A 21,207-nucleotide genomic window follows, 5' to 3' on the forward strand; every position below is an offset into this window, starting at 1 on the left:
CTCCTTGTCCCCGATAGTATAATTTTTCTCTGCGGGCAGAAGACCCCGAGAGTAGAAGGCACAAGGATGTAATTTTTGTTGCTCCGAGCGTTGGGAGAGAATAGCTCCTAAGCCCACATTAGAGGCATCTACTTCTAGGAAGAAGGGGAGTGTCACATCAGGCTGTCGCAGAATGGGAGCAGACGAGAAGGCCTCTTTGAGGATTTGAAAGGCTTGGAGAGCCTCAGATGACCATTGCTTAGTATTAGCCCCTTTCCGAGTTAGGGCCACAATGGGAGATGCAATGGATGAAAAGTCTTGAATGAAGCGTCTATAGTAATTGGCAAAACCTAAAAAACGCTGGATGGCACGAAGAGTAGTTGGCTGAGGCCAATGTAGTACAGCATTTACTTTGTCTGGATCCATCTTCAGGCCAACTCCGGAAACTATATACCCCAAGAATGGAATCTGGGGTAACTCGAATGAACATTTTTCCAATTTACAGAACAACGAGTTTTTCCGTAGTCTGGAGAGGACCTCTGCCACATGTTGGTGATGAGAAGGCAGGTCCTGTGAGAAGATCAATATGTCGTCTAGGTAGACAACGACACATACATATAATAAGTCCCGAAAGATCTCATTGATGAAACCCTGGAAAACAGCGGGGGCATTACACAGCCCGAAGGGCATTACTAAATATTCGTAATGCCCATCTCTGGTGTTAAACGCGGTCTTCCATTCGTCACCGGAACGGATTCTAATTAAATTGTAGGCACCACGAAGATCCAACTTAGTAAATATCCGAGCTCCCTTGATGCGATCAAATAGCTCAGTGATCAGCGGAATGGGATACCGATTCTTGATAGTAATGGCGTTGAGTCCACGAAAATCTATACAAGGGCGTAATGATCCATCCTTCTTTTTGACGAAGAAGAACCCAGCTCCAGCGGGAGAGGTGGAAGGTCGAATGAACCCACGCTGGAGATTCTCCTGTATGTACTCAGATGTAGCTTGAGTTTCAGGTAACGAGAGAGGATAGACCCGACCCCTGGGAGGAGTCTTGCCAGGTAGAAGGTCGATCGGACAATCCCAAGAACGATGAGGAGGAAGACGTTCAGACTGAGCTTTATCAAACACATCGGCAAATGAAGCATACTGAGGAGGGAGTCCCGGGGAGGAAGATGAGATGGAAGATCGCTGTACTTTAAGAGGAATAACTTGAGAGAGACAACGATGGTGACATTCAGACCCCCAAGACGTAACTTGAGGGGTGCGCCAGTCAATCTGGGGAGAGTGACACTGAAGCCATGGAAGGCCTAAGACAATCGGACTTGTCGTAACTGGAAGAATTAAAAACGAAATTTCTTCATGGTGTAGTACACCAATCTGAAGGGTTACTGGAGACGTACTCTGGGTGATGAGACCATTGATGAGGCGTGATCCATCTATAGCCGTCACAGTAATGGGTGTGTTTAAAGTGATCACTGGTAGGGACCATTGATTCACTAGTGATTTAGAAATGAAATTTCCTGCTGCTCCGGAATCAATCAATGCCTGTGACTCAAAGGATTTGGTAGCAAAGGAAATCGTAACATCAAAAGCGCAGACTTTAGATTTCATAGACAATGGAGAGGACTCCAGGGACCCTAACTTCACCTCTCCAGAACTAGTTAGGGCCTGGCATTTCCCGATCTCTTAGGGCAAGAGCTGAGCATATGCGTGGAATCAGCACAATAGATACAGAGTCTATTCTTTACTCTTCGTTTCCTTTCCTCTGAAGATAATTTGGAACGTCCTATCTCCATGGGAATCACAGAGGATGGAGCTGGACGAAATTGAGGGTTTAAACGAAGAGGTGCTTTGACAGCTGTTGTTTTCTCAGACTCTCTTTCACGAAATCTCATATCTACACGATGGCAAAGAGAGATCAAATCTTCTAGTGACGAAGGAAGCTCTTGGGTAGTCAGTGCATCTTTAATTTTATCGGAGAGCCCCTGCCAGAAGGCGGCAACTAATGCTTCAGTGTTCCACTGAAGTTCAGAGGCTAAGATCCTAAATTGAATGACATACTGTCCTACTGTATGGGAGCCTTGTCGCAAACGAAGAATGCTGGAAGCAGCGGAGGTCACACGACCTGGTTCATCGAACACACTTCGGAACGTGGAAATGAATTTGGCACTATCTTGTAGAATTGGATCGTTTCTTTCCCACAGGGGGGAGGCCCAAGCCAGGGCTTGTCCCGAAAACAATGAGATAAGATAGGCCACTCTGGAACGATGGGTAGAAAAATTTTGAGGTTGGAGTTCAAAATGGACTGAACATTGGTTAAGGAAACCTCTACAAGTTTTGGGGTCCCCGTCATATTTTGACGGAGTAGGCAGGTGAAGCGTAGGAGCTGTAGACACCTGGGATGGCACTGGGGAAACGGAGGAAAGCACAGGAGCTTCAATATTAGCTGTAACAGTCTGTCCAGATGTTCCTTGGGAGGTTAATGATTGGTAACATTGAAGTAACAGCTGTTGGCGAGCATCCTGTTGCTCCACACGGCTGACCAGATGCTGCAGCATCTCTTTAGCGGTAGGTTCCGTATCTGGGTCTGTCATGGCCTGATCTTACTGTCACGGGCACTAGGAGTCTTTACCCAGGGATCACCAGGTGATAGGCTTACCAGAGCAGTATAGGTGGTAATATGGTACTCTGGTAGCAGGGTGATCACGGAACAGGAAATAGCAGCTGATGAGATGCTCAGGAAAGTCTATGACTAGCAGCACTGGCAATATGGAAGTGGTAATACACGAGGAACTGTATGGACAAAGGACACGTGAAAGTAGTCAGTGGTCTGCGGTAGCAAGTTGTACCACTGCTATAGTGAGGAGGAATGTCCAACAGAAACGAGGGAGTGATGAGAGTCAGCGGTCTGCGGGTAGCAAGTTGTACCGCTGTCTGAGTGAAGGAATGGAATCCAAGTGGAGGTATCCGGGTAGTCAGTGGTCTGCGATAGCAAGTTGTACCACTGCTATGTGAGAGGATAATGGAACAGGTGATACTGGAAACAGGGATCAGTGGTCTGCCTTCAGCAAGTTGTACCACTGAATATATATGTGAGGAGGTGCACGGGGAGAAACTGCAACACAATATATACACGGGCACCTTGACTTTGATCCACAGTAATATGCACAATATAAATGTATAAATGACTGAACAACACTGCCAATATAGAAAGTCTCTTGAAGTAATCCAGCATGAGATAACACAGTCAATGATGGCAATAGACTCAGCGGATAGTACACTCCAGAGGAGAACCAACACAGTCCAGCAAGGTATGCAATACACAGCACAGTCAATGGGAAGTATGCATACCGTGGTTCAGGAGAAGGCAGTCAGACAGAAGTGCAGAGATACCTGAACGGCAGGAGGCCGGCAGGATGCAAAGTCCCTGGATGGGTGAAGCGGTGGTCTAGCAGGTGCAGCGCACAGGTAGGTAGACCAGCAGGGAACCCAGGAAGGCGTGGAGAGCGGATCAGCAGTAGATGGATGCGTAGCGCTGAGAAGTAACAGCAGCGGGTCTCTGCGGGAACACGGAGGTAGCCAATAGCAACCAGCAGGTGCAGTAACGATAGGACACCAGAGCAGAGTTGAACTGGAACAGTTGATCACGGAGAGTAGCGGGTAGCAATAGTGGCAGCAGACTCAAGGAAACACGGGAGAGTTGACAAGGACTGAAGACTGAAGCGCACAGAGGCGGCGGATAGGAATCAGCTAAATAGTCACGATGAAACACAGACGGGTTGCAGGTTGAAGACTGTAGTGCACGGAGGCAGCGGATAGGGATCAGCTAGCAGTCACGATGATGAAACACAGACGAGTTGCAGGTTGAAGACTGTAGTGCACGGAGGCAGCGGATAGGAATCAGCTGGCAGTCACAATCATGAACAGGTGAGTGGATGTGAATGAAAGACTGTAGAGCACGGAGGCAGCGGATAGGCATCAGCTAACAGTCCCAATGATACAAGGTAGAGTTGAAGTGGTTAGAAGACTGTAGTGCACGGAGGCAGCGGATAGGAATCAGCTCACAGTCACGATGATACAGTAGATGGTAGAAGTGGTATGGGAACCACAGTAGTAGAAGTGGTTTGGAAACCACAGAGGTAGAAGTGGTTTGGAAACCACAGGAATCAGCTGGGCTGAATAAACGAGGAAACACAGGAACACCTTCAGAGACTCATGGGGAATGAGACTCCAAGATCAGGCGATGTGGTGATGACCACAGGTGCTTAATATAGGGAGGTGCCTGATCTGCCAATTAAGTTAAAGGAACATACACTGGAGGTATAGAAAGGGCTGCGCATGCGCAGTCCCTCAGGATGGAGGACGGCCACGGTTCCTAAATGTCCGGGAAGAAGCACTCACAGTCCGGTGAGTGACACTGATCTATTTCACCAGCGGTCAGACTGTGCAAGAAGTGGTATGGATTTCTAACAACCGCGTGCACCACACCACCGGGTACACTCCATACTTCTTACTGTTCAGTCACCTGGGTAGCGAGACGCAAGTGAATGACGCAAGACATGTCATTCACCCCCCCCCCCAGAAAATGAAGAAGGATAGAACCCGGTCAACTGGGTGGAAGAAAAGCGGCAGCAGTTGGTGATAGCACACAACGTGCTTAAGAAACAGATGCAGTCATGTGTGCACCAAGGTCTGGCACCAGCCATGGCAGGACCACTCCACATGGCGCTAGGTCTGTAAGGGGGCGTGTGAGTGACGTTGTCCGGCGACGTGCCAATCACGCACTGCCTAGGCTTAGCTCCACATCCTGTGTCCGGCTACATGCCACCACTCGGGGCAGGCAATTCAAAGGTGTTTGGATCCAAGAAGATGAGAATAAAGAAGAGGAGAGGAAAGGACGGTGGAAAGCCTGACCACAAGGAAGATTAGTGGTGGTAGTGAGACTCGCAGTGAGTTGGAAGGACCAGGTAAGTGGTTTATGTTGCTTCGTGTGCCCCATCCTTCCCCATGTGGCAGTTCCAACAGCCCCAGGTCTCCACCTATAGCCCCCATCCCTAGCCTCCTAGCCCTTAGGCCTGCCATCTATTGCTTCTTATCACTTAGTCTCAGTCCTAGATCCAAAGCCAGCCCTAGGCTCCAGCCAGACCCAGGCTACCAGCCCCAGCTAGCCCTTAGGCAACCAGGTCCCAGTCAGCCCAGGCTACCAGGCCCCCAGCCAGCCCCAGACCCCAAAGTTCCAGCCAGCCCATAGTCCCCAGCCAGCCCCAGGCTACTAGACCATAGCCAGTCCCAGGCTACTAGGCTCCCAGGCAATGAAGTCCCCAGCCAGCCCTAGGCTACCAGCCCATGGCCACTTAATCCAGCATCACTAAGTCCCCGGCCTGTACCCCACACCTTAGAAGCATCTGAGTCAGCCTAGACATGAAGAGTGTCAGTGCAGTGAAAGTAGGGGCAGCTTTAGTAGAGATTGCAGCAGTTGGTGCACAATGACACAGGAAGTCCCCAGCGAGGGAGATAACCCCCTTGCAGAAGCCAGGAACCAAAACAGTTGCCGTGGTGGAGCAGATTTCTGTATGTATAGTTTGTTGAGGGCCTTTTTCAGTGGTGTGCTCACCCTGAGGATCTGTAATACCTGTTTCGCCACCCTTACAGCAAAATGAGTCTCAGTCATATAAGGCATTGGTCTCTCTCCCCCGTTGCATTCAAGTACTTGGACACCCCCTGTGACAGGATGGACAGCCTATGCCACCCTGTCTGTTGCTGCTGGGAACCGACTGGGCTTACTTTGCCACCATTCTCTTTCGTTATCCCAAATGCACCCTCTTGCCGCAGTAGGAGGGGCTTACAAATGCTGCCACACTGGACTTCTTACCGGCATCCAGAACCGGGTTCCTTCTGGGTAACTGATGCTGTGAGTGTACCCCGTTACTGGTGTACCTGGACTGTTACTTCTGACCTTTTCCTATAGATCAGGGTTGCAGTGGATGGATCCCCCCGGGCCTATCACATTGGTCAGAGCTGCTGGGTAGCGGCAGAGCGGTGGTACTAGATGTTGGGTCCAAACCTCAAAAACAGCTTGGAATGGATTAGATTTTGGGTCTAATCTATAGGTCACAGGATTAGAGAAGTTTCCAAGCATGTCTTTGAAGCAAGTGATGTTTATTTGCTCACCCTGGTTGTAAGTACTGGGTAGCAGGTTAGATGGAACGAGAAGAACAATTTTCAATACAAGACAGTGCTTTTTATACAGATTTGAAACCAGCCTCACTGGGTGAGCCAGCCCCCTTGAGGCCTGAGCTATTTTAGAATCAGGATGCAAGTTGTTTACCCAAACATAGTGTGATAGGATGGACCGCCTATGCCACCCTGTCTGTTGTTGCTAGGAACCGGCTGGGCTTACTTTGCCACCGTCCCCTTTTGTTATTCCGAATACACCCATCCTGCCGCAGTAGGAGGAGCCTGCTGCCACCACTGGTCTCCTTTATGGCGGCCAGAGCCACGTTCCTTCTGGGTAACTGTTGCTGCTAGTGTAATCCCGTGCTGGTACACTTGGGCTGGTATCCCTGACCGCTTACTATGGATAAGGGTGCTGTGGATGGATACCCCTGGCCTAACACACTGGCCAACTGTTGGGTAGCGGCAGAGCGGTGGTACTGGAGAGCTGGGTCCAAACTTCAGAAACAGACGGAGGACGGATTATATTTAGGGTCTAATCTGTAGGTCACAGGATTACAGCAATATTGAAGAAGTTGTCAAGCAGGGTCTTGAAGCAGAGTGATGTTTATTGCTCAGGTGACCTGACAAGGACAGTTCCACTGATTAAAGGTATCAGTGGTCAGGTCAGATGGAACATCAGAATGATACATTTCAGTTTGCAAGGGCTCCTTTTTTATACTATTTTCGACACAGCCTTACAGGCTATTTTTAGAATCAGGATGTAACCTGTTTACCAAAACATAGATTTACATGTATTGCAAAGCTAACAATATTTACACTTATCTGTTATATCCTAAAAACTTGCTGTGATTTCCTGCATCTTATTTCAGAGGCAGGAAATCTACTAGCAAGTCAAAGGGTCTAATTAATATAAATCCTTTCTTCAGGCAGTTGCAGAATACACATTCCCAAAGAAAGGTACAAAACTCAAACAAGCCATTACCCCACATCACAATACACAAAAGACTTCCATACACAAAGGCTTATTGTATCAGATATATACATCAGAAAGAATGCATTTCCTCTAGTAAGGTTAAACAAGAAACACATTTCTTCCCCTGGTCTCAGAAATTAGGATTTCCTATATCAAAATATACACAATATCAAAAATAAGTGCATGTGCAATTATATAAATAAGTGCCCTACGCTATTTCCTTTAAATAAATTTTTACCATAATTTATTTATAAGTGATCCAGTCACACATCGATTTACATGCAATGCAAAGCTAACAATATGTACAGTTATCTGTGATATTCTAAAACCTGCTGTGATTTCCTGCATCTTATTTTTAGATGCAGGAAATCTAGTGGCAAGTCTTAATTAAATCTTCCTGTGCCTTCAGGTGCTGGACCATCACACATCAAAAGGTCTAATTAACATGAGATTAATATGAGTTCTTTCTTCAGACAGCTGCAGAATACACATTCCCAAAGAAAGTCACAAACTGTTACGAGCCGCGGCGGTGCCCAGCCACCACGACTCACTCACCTGCGTCCCGGCCGTCGTTATGACGGCTGGGACGTCACTTCCGGCCATGACCCGGCCGTTGACAAGGCAACGGTCGGACGCTTTCTATTCAGCGCCACGTCCCGGCAATGAAACTAAGCCGGGCGCATGCGCACATCAGCCCCATTAGCCTGTGGGCTAATTAATGTATTAAAGCAATTATGCAAGGAGCTGTGTATTGTCAGAGCCAGGCTCTGATTGGCTCATTGCCGGTTATAGCTTCTGTATCCAGTCTGCTGACCTGCTCTGTGCCTTGTTCCTCCCTGTTGAACTTTCTGCTGATTAACCGTGTATGACCCTTTGCCTGGATTTGGACTTTGCTTGTGTATCTCGTGCCCCTGACCTCTGGCCTGCTTACCGATCTTCCTGTCTGCTCGTGACCCTTGACCTCGGCTTGTTAACTGGAATTGCTATATGCTGCCGGCCCTTGACCTCTGCTTGGACTTCACTCCGTTTGCCTGGGTTCTCCCCAGCCGGTACACACTTCACGACCCTCTGTCAGTCTGCAGCCCAGCCTGTCCCCACCATCAGGGACTCCAGTGAACACCTTACTGACAGAGTAGACTCCGGGTTGCGATGTGCCGGCTGGAGGGGTTCCTAATACAAACCCCCAAACAAGTTATTTCCCCACATCACAATACACAAAAGACTTCCTCCACAAAGGCTTATTGTATCAAATATATACCTCAGAAATCATGCATTTCCTCTAGTAAGGTTAAAACAAACGAGTTTCTTCCCTGTTCTCAGAAATAAAGATTTCCTTTAGCAAAATATACACAATATCAAAAATAAGTGCATTTGCAATTATATAAAATAAGCATCCTGCGCTATTTCCTTTAAATAAATTTATACCATAAGTTACTTATAAGTGATTCAGTCACACTCAAAAAGAGTTGCTGTGGTGGAGCAGGTTTCTGTATGTATAGTTTAGCGAGGGCCTTTTTCAGTGGTGTGCTCACCCTGCAGAACCGTAATACCTGTTTCGCCACCCTTACAGCAAAATGAGTTTCCGTCATATGAGGCATTGGTCTCTCTCCCATCTTGCGTTCAAGTACTTGGACACCCCCCCTTCACCAGTCAATGCACGAACACTGTCAAAGACAGAGCAAAGGCGCTCCTAAGGATGACTAAATACCGGCGCGGGCTGTAGAGTAAGGGTAAGTCTCCTCACCTTTCATAGGTCCCCATTTCCAACCCCCTTTACAATATCACAGCTGAGTATTGTTCTTGTTATTTTGCCATATTCCCTTAACATTCCCCTATCTATCATATAATCATATCTTTATTTTTACAAAATGATTGGGTTGAGAATTAATCTTTGCACATACCTTTGTAATGTTGTACCAGCTCTTGCACACTGTCAAACTGGGCCCGTGTTGTGATGTAAAAGCCTCCATTGTCAATTTTGCGGATCTTGTAATGTTTCACATGATCTCCTTTTGTGTTATCCCAATCACGGATAGAAAGGGAGAATGCACCTAACAGTAGGAAAGGGGTGATAACAAAATGTGAGTGACAAAAGTATCAAAATGACATGAAGTGGTTATTTTGTGCAAAAGGTAACTCCATATATAATATGGTTGCAAAATAATTGATGGACTATGGATGAGTCACAAAATAACTTTGTCATTAAGCCCGCTAGCAGATGGCTGTGCAGTTGTCTGTGGTGTGTTACCCTTCTCTGTGTCCACACTATACAGGAATTATTGCAGGCACTTTCTGATGACTTTTGCACCAATACATCTAAATGGTATGCCCAGTGCATGCTTAAGGGAAGTATTGAATTCAGCCCGAGGTGCAGCTTAAAATCACCAGCTACGCCAATTTTCAGCTATTATGGTAGGAATCTCCACTTATTTTCATGTGCACCACTATGGGTTTCAAGAAAAAATGAGCAGAATTTCCTGCCATAACATTTGCGCCATGTGCCTCCGTAGATGTTCCACTTCACGCTGAATTGAATCTCCCCCTTAGAGTCTACTTTTCGGCGATAACTCTGTAACCTAAAAGTGCATCTAGATGTGCAGAAAGGTGAAAACATTTGAACATGCGCAATGTGCAACAGTGCATCCATTACTGCTTTGTTTACACACCTTTATGGTTTAAATTAATAATGAGGGTGAGAAGACATTCAAACAATTTTTATTACATGTGTCATTCTGTGTATGTAAAGCTGTTTATTTCACAACTAAACCTGGAAATGTGTTTCTCTGATCCATGTGCAACATAGAGGAGTAAAATAGATCCCATAAAATGTATAGGACAAGATCAGACAAGATCTTCTGCTTAGTAGGCTATGGGAAGTGTGGGAGAGAGAGGTGACCCTACAGATTTTGCTGGTAAAGAACCCCAAAATATGTATTGGCAGCATTGAATGTATCACTTATTCATAAACCCTAGGGTAGTAAGAGATGGGGGAGACTTTACACTGAAAAACAAAACCTTATAGCACTTATGGCTATAGGTACTGTAATTGCACAGTCAGGGCCGGACTAGGACTAAAAATCAGCCGTGGCATTTGAAGCATACAGGCCCATCTCTGTTGATGACCAGGAAAAAGCGGTGTGGCACAGCACAGAAGCGCCGCCGCCAAGGGCGTGGCCACATTATGTTGGGAGCGTGGTCAACATGGGGCATTGACACATACATTATAATAAAATATTACATTTATCAGGCCCTCCCCATCCACATCACGCCACCCACCACCCCAGAAACACATTACAACACCCAAGCCCACTGTACTTATCTAAGCTTCTGATACTGCTGACATTCATCAGGGTGGGAACTTCCTGTAGAGTGAGCAGGGAAGCTCTTAGTCTCACAAGATTAATAAATCTCATGAGACTTAGAGCTTCTCGGCTTGCTCTGCAGATTCCTCCTGCTAACCAGAGCTGAATTAAGGATCGGGGGGCCCAATCACTTAAGACAGGGAGGCTCCTATGATGTAACATGCTTATTAGACACATTTTCAACAGATACACAGGCAATACTGTGAGCACTACTGTTAGGTGCACACAGTTCTGCCTTCACAAGTAGTACAATGTGAAGTAGGACATACCTCTCAACTGTCCTTGCAGTCAGACCAATCCTGACTAAGCAGGACAATCACCCACTAAATTCAGGACAGTTGGCAGACTGTCCTGCTCTCTACTACCTGTCTTGTCATTGTCACCACTTGTGGCTGCTGGTGTCTTTAGAGCAGTTGTTGCTTGTCTGGATCCTGGAATGTTGGGGGACCTATTTGGAAAAAAAATGGGTACATGAAATTTAGAAAACTCCAACCAGCACCGCTGTTAAATCAATATAGCACCCACGCTTTAAAATTAGGCCTCACTCCAGCCCCAACATTAAAATAATAGTATTTACATTTACTAAATAAACCTATTTCCCTCCCTACATACAGCCCCAGCAATAAATTAATAGTATTTACATTTCATAAATATACCTATTTCCAGCAACCATCACTGCCATTAAATTCATAGTCACATTTAATAAATAGACCTCATTCTCTGCAAACTCACCCCCACATTCAATAGCCCACAAACCACCCCATCTTAAATTAATAGCCCCAATATTACACTGCCCCACCATTAACCCACAAACAAAATAGCACCCATTAATTAGCCACCATCTACCTCACACACACTACATTGCCTCCTTATGATCACACTGTGCCCCTTCATCACAACCACGCTATGCCCCCTTATGATCGCACTGTGCTCTCCATGCTGCTTTCCCCCCTTTCTCACACACTGCCATGCTGCTTTTGCTCCTCTTCATCACCCTGTGCAATGCTGCTCCCCCTTCTTCATCCCCCTGTGCCTTTTATCACTCACCCCTCTTGCTTCATCCCCCTGTGCCTTGTATCTCCCCCTTCTTCATCCCCCTGTGCCTTATATCTCCCCCCTTCTTCATCCCCCCGTGCCTTGTATCTCCCCCCTTCTTCATCCCCCTGTGCCTTTTATCTCCCCCCCTTCTTCATCCCCCTATGCCTTTTATCTCCCCCCCTTCTTCATCCCCCTATGCCTTTTATCTCCTCCCCTTCTTCATCCCCCTGTGCCTTGTATCTCTCCACCCCTCCTTTCTTCATCACCCAGTGCCTTTTATCTCCCCCTCCCTTTCTTAATCCCCCTGTGCCTTTTATCTCTCCCTCTCCTTTCTTCATCCCCCTGGGCCTTTTATCCCCCCCCTTTCTTCATCCCCCTGTGCCTTGTATCTCTCCCCCCTTCATTCATCCCCCTGTGCCTTTTATCTCTCCCCCCACTTCTTCATCACCCTGTGCCTTGTATCTCTCCCCCCTTTATTCACCCCCCTGTGCCTTTTATCTCTCCCCCCACTTCTTCATCACCCTGTGACTTGTATCTCTCCCCCCTTTCTTCACCCCCCTGTGCCTTTTATCTCTCCTCCCCTTTCTTCATCCCCCTGTACCTTGTATCTCTCACACCCTCCTTTCTTCATCACCCTGTGCCTTTTATCTCCCCCTCCCTTTCTTCATCCCCCTGTGCCTTGTATCTCTCCCCCCCATTCTTCATCACCCTGTGCCTCTCTGCGTTCCTCCACTCTTTTACTTACCTCAGTATTGCCTTCTTTCATCTTTCTTCTCTTTCTCTCTTTTTTCTTTCTTCTCTCTTCCGTGCGCCGCTCCTCACTGAATGTCATCACGTCACGCCCGGTTGCGCTCTGCTGCTGCGATCATGTGAGTATACAAATACTCACGTGATCGATTTGCAGGGTACCAGACCGGCCCATACAGCCGTCGGCCCTTCTGGCAAATGCCAGAAGGGCCAGATGGCCAGTCCGGCCCTGTGCACAGTGAAGTATATTTTGACATTAATACTTAGCCTGGCTCTCACCCTTTGTAGTTTCACTTTCTCGGATTAAAAAGCTTCCTTGCATGTTTCCTTCACCCATGAGCTGTCTCTCTGCATCCTTCCTGCCAAGTTTACCAAAATACCACCTAGAAGAATAGAATGAAAGTAATACACTTTACAATGAAAGTAATACACTCCTGCAAAGTAATACACTCCTAGAATGAAAGTAATACACTTCTGCAAGACTCAAGACTGATATGTTGGTGATGTGTATAGAAAAAAGGTTTGCAGTTTAGATAATGAAAGTAAACATCTGATGGATTGCTATGAGTAACACCACCATTTTTCTTTGCACTAGCTTTCATATTTCATTCATACAATTCTATTAAGTGTTGAATCTATCACGCCTGATGCTTTGCCTGGTGTGCCAGTTGATTGAACACACTTGTGGTCTCATTCAACTTTTCAAAAAGAGTTCACATAGCTCCAACAATTAGAATCTCACCATAAACTGGTCTCAATTATAGTGCAAATACTCTAGTGCAAATTTACTTTAAATTTTAATCCACACTAAAAAAATCAGTGTTTACTTTATTTTATTGAACTTCAGCCAAACTAATAAGGCTATGATCTGATTTGTTATCAGTTTCAACGCATTGAACTATTTTGTCCATGTTCACAATTTTTTTTTTTTTAATATATTAGATAGTTACTGTCTTCTGGCTATATAAAGTATTGTACTTACTCTTCCGCCTGGATAGAATTCACTGGAGCCACATAGTTACTAGGGATATATCCTGTGTCCCCAGTGCGCAGGGATCTTGCCTCCCACCAGTCCCCTTCACTGCAAAGACAGAAATAGAAACACCGTGGAAAGTAAAGGAAAGGAAAGTAAATATATTGACTTACAGTCTATATTTTTTTACTCTTTTACTCCTTATATGCAACAAACACATCTTATTTTGCATGCGTATGATGTTGGGTATTTGTATGTATTGTAAAAATCTATCCATAAGGCGCTGGCATCAAATTTCTGCACTGTACTATAGTTATTAACACCAGCACAATTAAATAAATGGTTCTGAGGTTGGAGCTCTTTGGTTCCATTAACCCCATTCTCACATGTGATGTTACTTCTGTTTGGGAGCGTTGAGGTTTTTCTGAATGCTGCCTGCTCCATTAAATGTGCGTAAAGCAGCAATCCCACATAGAGACAGGCACAGATACACCTGTCAAGAGGTGAATCTGTTGTGGGCGATAAGGTCCGTTTTGATGATGCTAATGATTATCATCAGCATGGACCTTTACAGTTAAAAAAATTGAATAAAAAAACTCTGACGTGGCCACCACCAGCGATCATGGCATGGTCTGGTATCAACAATTGTGGGGGGTTAAACAGAGAGCGGTAATAGCAGAACTGCTAATAGTGTTTTTCCGGGAAATCGGCACTGTTGAGTAAGTGCAGAGTTGTCCTGTGAATATTTGGTGGGACTATTTGTTCTTATCCGGCCAAATATTGCATGGTGTATTTTATTGTATTTTCAGGATGGATAACTTTTTTCATCTCATGAATTATATCAGCTTGTGTGTGTTAGGTTTCTGCTTTGGTTATCTGCTTGTTTTCCCTGTGTGAGAGCTATTTGCTTTCAATAAGTTTGAGCTCCATTGCAATGGGCTACCTGCATGTGTTAGGATTCTGTTGTTAGATGTTAGGCTCTGCTGCATTTCCCTGTGTATGGCTGAGCTGCATTGCTGGTGTGTTACCGTCGTTATCCTGATTGCACTATTTATTGTCAGGCCTGTCCTGACACTCCATCTTTGCTGGTGATAGCATTTTGTAGCTGTAGTGTCCTGGCTCCTGTGCTTTATTATCCTGTGTCAGTTTTTCGGTTCCGATCCCAGGCAACCAATTGTTGTGGGTGAAGCCGCGCTTCCTTATAGATGTATGTGCAGCCATTTGGTGTAACCTATGTGGTGACAGATGGGAGTCCCTACCGTCCAAAGATATATGCAAAAAGAAAATATAGGTTCCTGGGCGCATAGGGGTAGTATGCTTCTATGTGTGTGTAACACCCCTTTGGTATTATGTGTTGTGAGGGTGTATATACATTGAGTGATGTAGGTGCTTCACACCTCTGTACGTGGTTTTCAGTGCCTCCACCCAAATCGCCACTTTATTCTTCTGTGGGGTGTTCTTGAAATACAACAGAGGGAGATCGGGAAATCCCCTGCCCAGTACTAACACACTGTGACACACTGTGTGCTGCACGAGCCAATCTGGCACATTTATTGAACTGGGACTACTGAATGCAGATTTTGTGATTTTATAGAAAAAAAGGCTTTGGTATAATATTAAATCAAGTGTGAAAAATACAATACAATACAGTGTGGATGAAAATAGAGCACACTCTTACTATGAACAGCAGGTTAACACAATAACGCCATACTTGCCAACTCTCCCTGAATGTCAGGGAGACTCCCTGAAATAGGGGTGATCTCCCTCACTCCCTGAAGAGTCTGGCATTCTCCCTGATGCTGAGCCAGTACAAGACGTGGTTGGCTTCGCCATCTGTAGCATGATGACACAGCTCAGAAATTGTGTCCTATGTCCATATATTGATGCCTATGGAGGTGGCCATTTTCATGGAGACCAAGATTGATTCAAAGACTGACAGGTAAGACAACATGACTTCAGTAATGGAGACAGAAATGTAAAAGGCACTTCAGTCTCTAGAGATTCATTACCTGCTTTTCTTTAATGCATAGTTGCCTACTCCCGCGTTTCTGGGAGAACAGGGCAACCTCCCGGTTCTCGCCCCCGCAATAGATAAGTGGCAGGGGGGGGCTTAATGACGCAAACATTGCATCATCTTAGCCCCACCCCCTGCTGTCATTGGCCAAAATTGTGACAACCGTTTAGGGCAGGGACAAAATGATGTGATTCACCAAGCCCCACCCCCACACACCCACCTCCCCTGGGATCTACCTGAAGCCAACGAGGAAAAGTTGGCAAGTATGAATAATGCTCAATAAATTAATAATATCAACAGTATAAGACATAGACATTAATTGTCACAACCTTAGGCACCAGACCAATATATCATATGTTAACCTTACTGGCTCCTGATACTGGAATTATTTCAAAGGGTGAATGTATATATATATATTTACTTATACTTTTACCATATACTGCCAAACACACGCACTGGCAGCACTCAAACACACCACAAAGATGAAGCAGTACACTGCAAGTTGGGGCCCTTTTGTACTGATGCCAGCATAGCATGGAAGCAATATGTGTCCAGTTTGCAGGTATTTAAATCACTTGCAGTAAGGTACAGCAGTCACAGTATGCAAACCCTCCTGTAGCAACAACTGTAAAATCCTCAACTTGTATCCTTTCTTATTTGTATCCTGGGACTTGTAGTTTTACAGATGCTGATTAGACAAACACTTGCACATTTACCTGCCCACCCATCTATCCCTGACTCTTCAGCCCTTGTGGCCAGATATAGTCCAAACCCCACTTGAATAATAACAGGTAGGTAAATTAACCACAGTTACTTATCTGCACCAATGTGTGTCACAAGTCTGAACTTGATTATGTCCAAAATGGCTGACTTGCAAAATGTCCTTCTTCAGAGGTGCATGCAAACCTCCTCCTACAGCTTCAAACTGTGCCTTCCCAGCAGGTTCTGTTCACCACTCCTCTCTGCTCTGATATCTCTCAAGACTGTCTGTTCTGTCTGCTCAGACCACCAATCCAGTGCCCTTCTGTCTAGGGCCGTGATGGCTAACCTATGACATGCGTGTCACTCGTGATACGCCGAGGCATTTTGACTGACACGCCAGGCATGACAGTCAAAACTGCCTGTTTAAACCATGCCAAATTTTCTTTATACAGCACAGCCACGGACGCTTCTTTGACAGCGCCGCGGCTGCTGTACAACTCCCCATCGGCGAAATGGAGCTGCTGCGCATGCGCGATCGCAGCAGCTCCTCGCTTGCATATCTCTCGGCATGACTTCACTGGCTGGCTTCCCTGGGGCACGGTAGGGCTTATAATGGATATTTGCAATTTTTAATCGTAAAATAGCTTCAGATACTGGCCACAAGCAATCTTATGTAGTGTTTTTCTTAATGGACCAAAGACTCCATTTCTGGTGAGCCTGCAGAGTATGCAGAGCTGTGTGATTATATATAAATATTGTATTATAGGATTAAAAAAAGTATTCCTCTACTTTTTTAGTCCTATAATACAATATTTATATATAATCACACAGCTCTGCTATGTGATTATATATAGCTGTGTGATTATATATAAATATTGTATTATAGGACTAAAAAAGTAGAGGAATACTTTTTTTTAATCCTATTATACAATATTTATATATAATCACACAGCTCTGCATACCCTGCAGGCTCACCAGAAATGGAGTCTTTGGTCTATTAACTAAAATACTATATAAGATTGCTTGTGGCCAGTATCTGGTTTCACCCTGTAACCCAATGCCAAATGTATATATATAATCATTATATATATATATATATATATATATATATATATATATATACATATATATACATATATATACATATATATATATATATATATATATATATTTTATTTTTTTTATTGAAATGATACGCGAGCCAAGGAAGGCTACACTTTTTTCCAATTTTTGACACACCAAGCTGAAAAGGTTAGCCATCACTGGCCTAGTGTCACCTATCTGGACTTGTCACTGGGCTTAGTCTCTTCCAGGGTGCTCTTCTCGCTCCCTCCTCCCCTGATTGATCTCTGGTTTCTCAGTCTTGTTAGGCTCTGCCCAATTTTCACAGTAGCCTTGTGGGAGATGTAGTTTCTCTTCCTGGACTAGTAAATGACAATATCCATCTCCTTTCTTACTGATGCAATTGTGATTAGTAGCCCCTGGGTGCTCAAGTCCAACTGCAGCATCCCCAGGGGTTACATGTGAATATGGTGTATACCAATGGGATAATTGTAATAAGAAATGATCTATTATCATTTTTTATCAAATGGTTAAAACTTGCAAAAGTTCTGGCCAGAACAAGACAAAATAAAACTTAAAGTACATAGATCTGAACACCCCAATGCGTGGTTTTGAACCATTCTGATATTGTCCAGACAAATAAATAAATCTAAACACCCCAATGGGTGATTATGAAACGTTTTGATAGCGGTCAAAACCTGTGCGTATAGGTCCTGGGCAATGTCTTACTACTATTCTGGATCATATCCCTGGCTACGTCTGACTATGGTTCTGATTCTGACTCTTGATCCGTCTGACTGTTCGTGTTCCTGTTTTCTGCCTTGATACCAAATACTCAGGGCTCCAATCCTGACTGAGGTGGTGGTGTCCAGAGAAAGCCACAGCAGCGTTACCATTACCAGTTATACAAACCGTTCTGTTTGTTGTCATCTGATGGTAAATCTCTCTGATTATCAGCTATGCCACATTCTTTCCAGCCTGCATCCTGACCATTAGTTTTGTAGTTTCACTCAATCCAGTTGGAGTAGTAAGAATTTGCATTGACTTTTGTACTTCTTCAAGTACTATGGATACCGGTTGTTCTGAGAGATTTTGGGTCTGTCTCAGAATACTTTGGATATTCTGGACTTTGTTATACACTGCTGATAAGTACACTGTGACATTCTGCTGTACCACATCTGCTCATTTGTGTTAATCTCCTGCTCTAATTTTGGAACTTTCTGTATCCTGCATTTTTGCCTGTTGATAGCAAAGCCACCTGCATATGATTCTGACCCTGATAATCTGCATTTCATTCTGAACCTGATATTTTGGCATCTAATTCTGAACCTAATATCTTGCATCCGATATCCTGCATCTGATAATCTGCATCTGATACTCTGCATATACTTTTCTTGCTGTTGTGTTATAATATAAAGACTGTCACACACCTCATTTCTGCTGTTATCCTAATGGTGTGAGGAATTCAGATACAAAGGATCTCATATGACAAGATTTCCATTGTGATTCAGTTATTCAATTTGATTTTTGAATGAGTGGATCTGTTCAATTTAGCCCTCTAACTATGAAGCCAAATTGTTTAGAGATCCGGATTGCAACATGTACACAAGTATTTCACCTCCCAGGAGTGAATTACGTACGAATTGTTTATAATATGGAATCTGTCTCCCTTCATAAAATTCAGATCATCTTCAGTCCGAGCTTCATAATCATACAGAGCTATGAAGGTGGTTGCTCCTCCTAAGGAGAGGGAGATAGAAAAGGGAGTAACTTAGTGCACATGAAATAGAGAAATTGAATTTGTCGCACATATGATTTCAGACAGCAACAAAGAAGCCTTGATAATTTTTCAAGAAGTGACTAACAAGTGTACATGTTTTGTTGTTGTTTTTTTTTGTTGGTCACCCTCAATGTGCCACCATCAAACATCTGGGGGTAAAAGTATCAAGCTCTGAGTTTCTGGCGTGTTTGAAAAGTGGAGATGTTGCCTATAGCAACCAATCAGATTCTAGCTGTCATTTTATAGAATATACTAAATAAATGATACCTTGAATTTGATTGGTTGTTATAGGCAACACTTTTCATACCTGCCGGAAACTTGCAGCTTGATACATTTACCCCCTGTGCATTATTTATAGTAAGGCCAATATATATACATGAGAAAGGTAAAATGGGTTAATTAAATTGTTCATCATGAAGTAAAAGTTTCTATTCCAAATGACTTTATATTGATTAGTAATTTATTTTTCTTCTAGGATGATAATTAGAACTAAACCATACCATACACCAAAGAGAACCTTCAGAACCCTTCAATCTATGAAACAAACTGCATGGTTTGTTTGGTATGAGCCATACATGTACTCATGCAGAACAGGCAGAAGGATGACTCATCTGATCATATGACTTTTGTTTCCAATGCTCTGAGGACCATTTTCAAAGTTCTTTGCAACATGTACTTACAAGGCGGTGGTAGTCATTATTGCGAGTGAAACACTGACAGGCAACAATTCCGGCTACACAACATATCGGCACTGACATTCACCTCAATTCAAATGGCAACAGTTACATTACTGCTATTAAGGGGGCAATGCGAGGACCCAGCAGCGGTCTAATGTTTTTTTAGGAAGTCTTGCACATTATACAGCCACCGGGTCCTAGCATTGCCCCCTTAATAGCAGTAATGTAACTGTTGCCATTTGATTAATGTGAATGTCAGTGCCGATATGTTGGCTTGCCGAAATTGTTGCCTGTAAATCCTCCATGCCGTAGTGACAGCATTCACAATGTTTAGTCGCTCCTAGTCTTGTCGGAATGTAAGTCATTTTCACATTCGTAGTCCACCCCTTATAAGGGCACACTTTAGATGTAAAAATGGATAAACCACTGCATCATAACAACCCCTTTGTTAACGTCTCGACAGTTAACAAAGTCCCAGATTAATATTCAGATGTCAACTGATTCAGATATGCTGTTTTGAACCAATGCACAAACATCACAGAACTTTTATCCACAGCTGCCTCTTGATGATATCTTTCCATCATTCTTCAATGCCGCGTTCACATCAGCATTTGTTATTTTGAAACACCAACAAAATGAATATCCTGCATCTCTATAATACCTGCCAATCATACCCAAGAAATCACCCTCCCTCAAAGATATTGAAGTCTCTTCCTAGTGTCATTGTATCTACAATGTGGACAGCTGAGCCTATCCAGCATTTTTATCATGACCATTTATACAGACAATACCAACCATCATCTATCTATACACTTATCATCTGATGGTGTCATACTATTTCCAGCAGACAGCCTTTTAACCACTTACCTGTAGGTACTGCGACACCCATGCCACTCTGTCCTCCACCTATGAAAGGTCCTCCTACTAAACATATTGTTTTGCTTACAGGATTGCTGACGTCTGGGGTCACCCATGTTTTTGAAGGATTAGGGTAATAGTGCTGGCTAGTAAAGGTATCCACATTTGGGTCCCCTGCTTTTTCTTCCTTTCCCTTTTTGCACTGTGCACAGCCCATCACCTGCATGGAGAGTACAAGCGTCAGTGCCCTTGTAGCATTACCTGTGTTGCAATCCTTATACAAGGAGTTCACCATAGTAATAAGGTATAAGTCATATACCACAATTCAAAGAATAAGAGACCGAAGCTTAATAAGCTTGAAAAGTAATATTAAAGTAAATAAACTTGTAATCACTGTGGCACAGGTGAATTCCACATTTTTTGTTCAATGAAAACAATGTTAAACCCTCACAAAATACATCACTGCCTTGAATATCATACGTACTGATGAGTTCAGAAGTCAAAGGGGTTACATCACAGATAGACTAAACAGCCAGTGACGGTCTGACCCATTTATCCGTCCATTGTTGCCTTTCTTTTTCTGCAGACCCCTCTTACTTCTTGTCATTGGTCCCATTCCCCTCTTATTGTCATATATTTAATGCTAGTCCCTATTATTACTGTGACAATGTGTTACTTCCAGTTTGGGATACCGATGACACAATCAGTACAACGTGTTCTCCTCACTACAGTAGACATGTCAAGGTAAGATTATCTATATTTTTATTATGTAAGATTTTTTTTTAGCAATGTTTCTCCTACAACAGCAGCCTTATCTCACAGTTCTATCAAATTACTGAAACTTTTGCTGTATGTT

The 21,207-nt window shown here is 44.1% G+C and overlaps 1 protein-coding gene across 1 annotated transcript in view; it reads right to left on the reverse strand.

Moving 5' to 3' along the window:
• The window catches only part of FGR (FGR proto-oncogene, Src family tyrosine kinase), a 161,240-nt gene that overhangs the window by 47,351 nt on the left and 92,682 nt on the right, over positions 1 to 21,207 (reverse strand). Inside the window, exons 3-7 of the mRNA XM_075195814.1 lie at positions 20,361 to 20,571; positions 18,677 to 18,776; positions 13,268 to 13,366; positions 12,565 to 12,668; positions 9,040 to 9,189 (exon numbers count right to left, since the gene is read on the reverse strand). Coding sequence (XP_075051915.1) covers positions 9,040 to 9,189; positions 12,565 to 12,668; positions 13,268 to 13,366; positions 18,677 to 18,776; positions 20,361 to 20,568 — 661 coding nt within the window. The 5' untranslated portion in view covers positions 20,569 to 20,571. The remainder of the gene's footprint in view (positions 1 to 9,039; positions 9,190 to 12,564; positions 12,669 to 13,267; positions 13,367 to 18,676; positions 18,777 to 20,360; positions 20,572 to 21,207) is intronic.

Source organism: Mixophyes fleayi, chromosome 2 (genome assembly GCF_038048845.1).
Source record: "Mixophyes fleayi isolate aMixFle1 chromosome 2, aMixFle1.hap1, whole genome shotgun sequence".
Lineage (NCBI taxonomy): Eukaryota > Metazoa > Chordata > Amphibia > Anura > Limnodynastidae > Mixophyes > Mixophyes fleayi.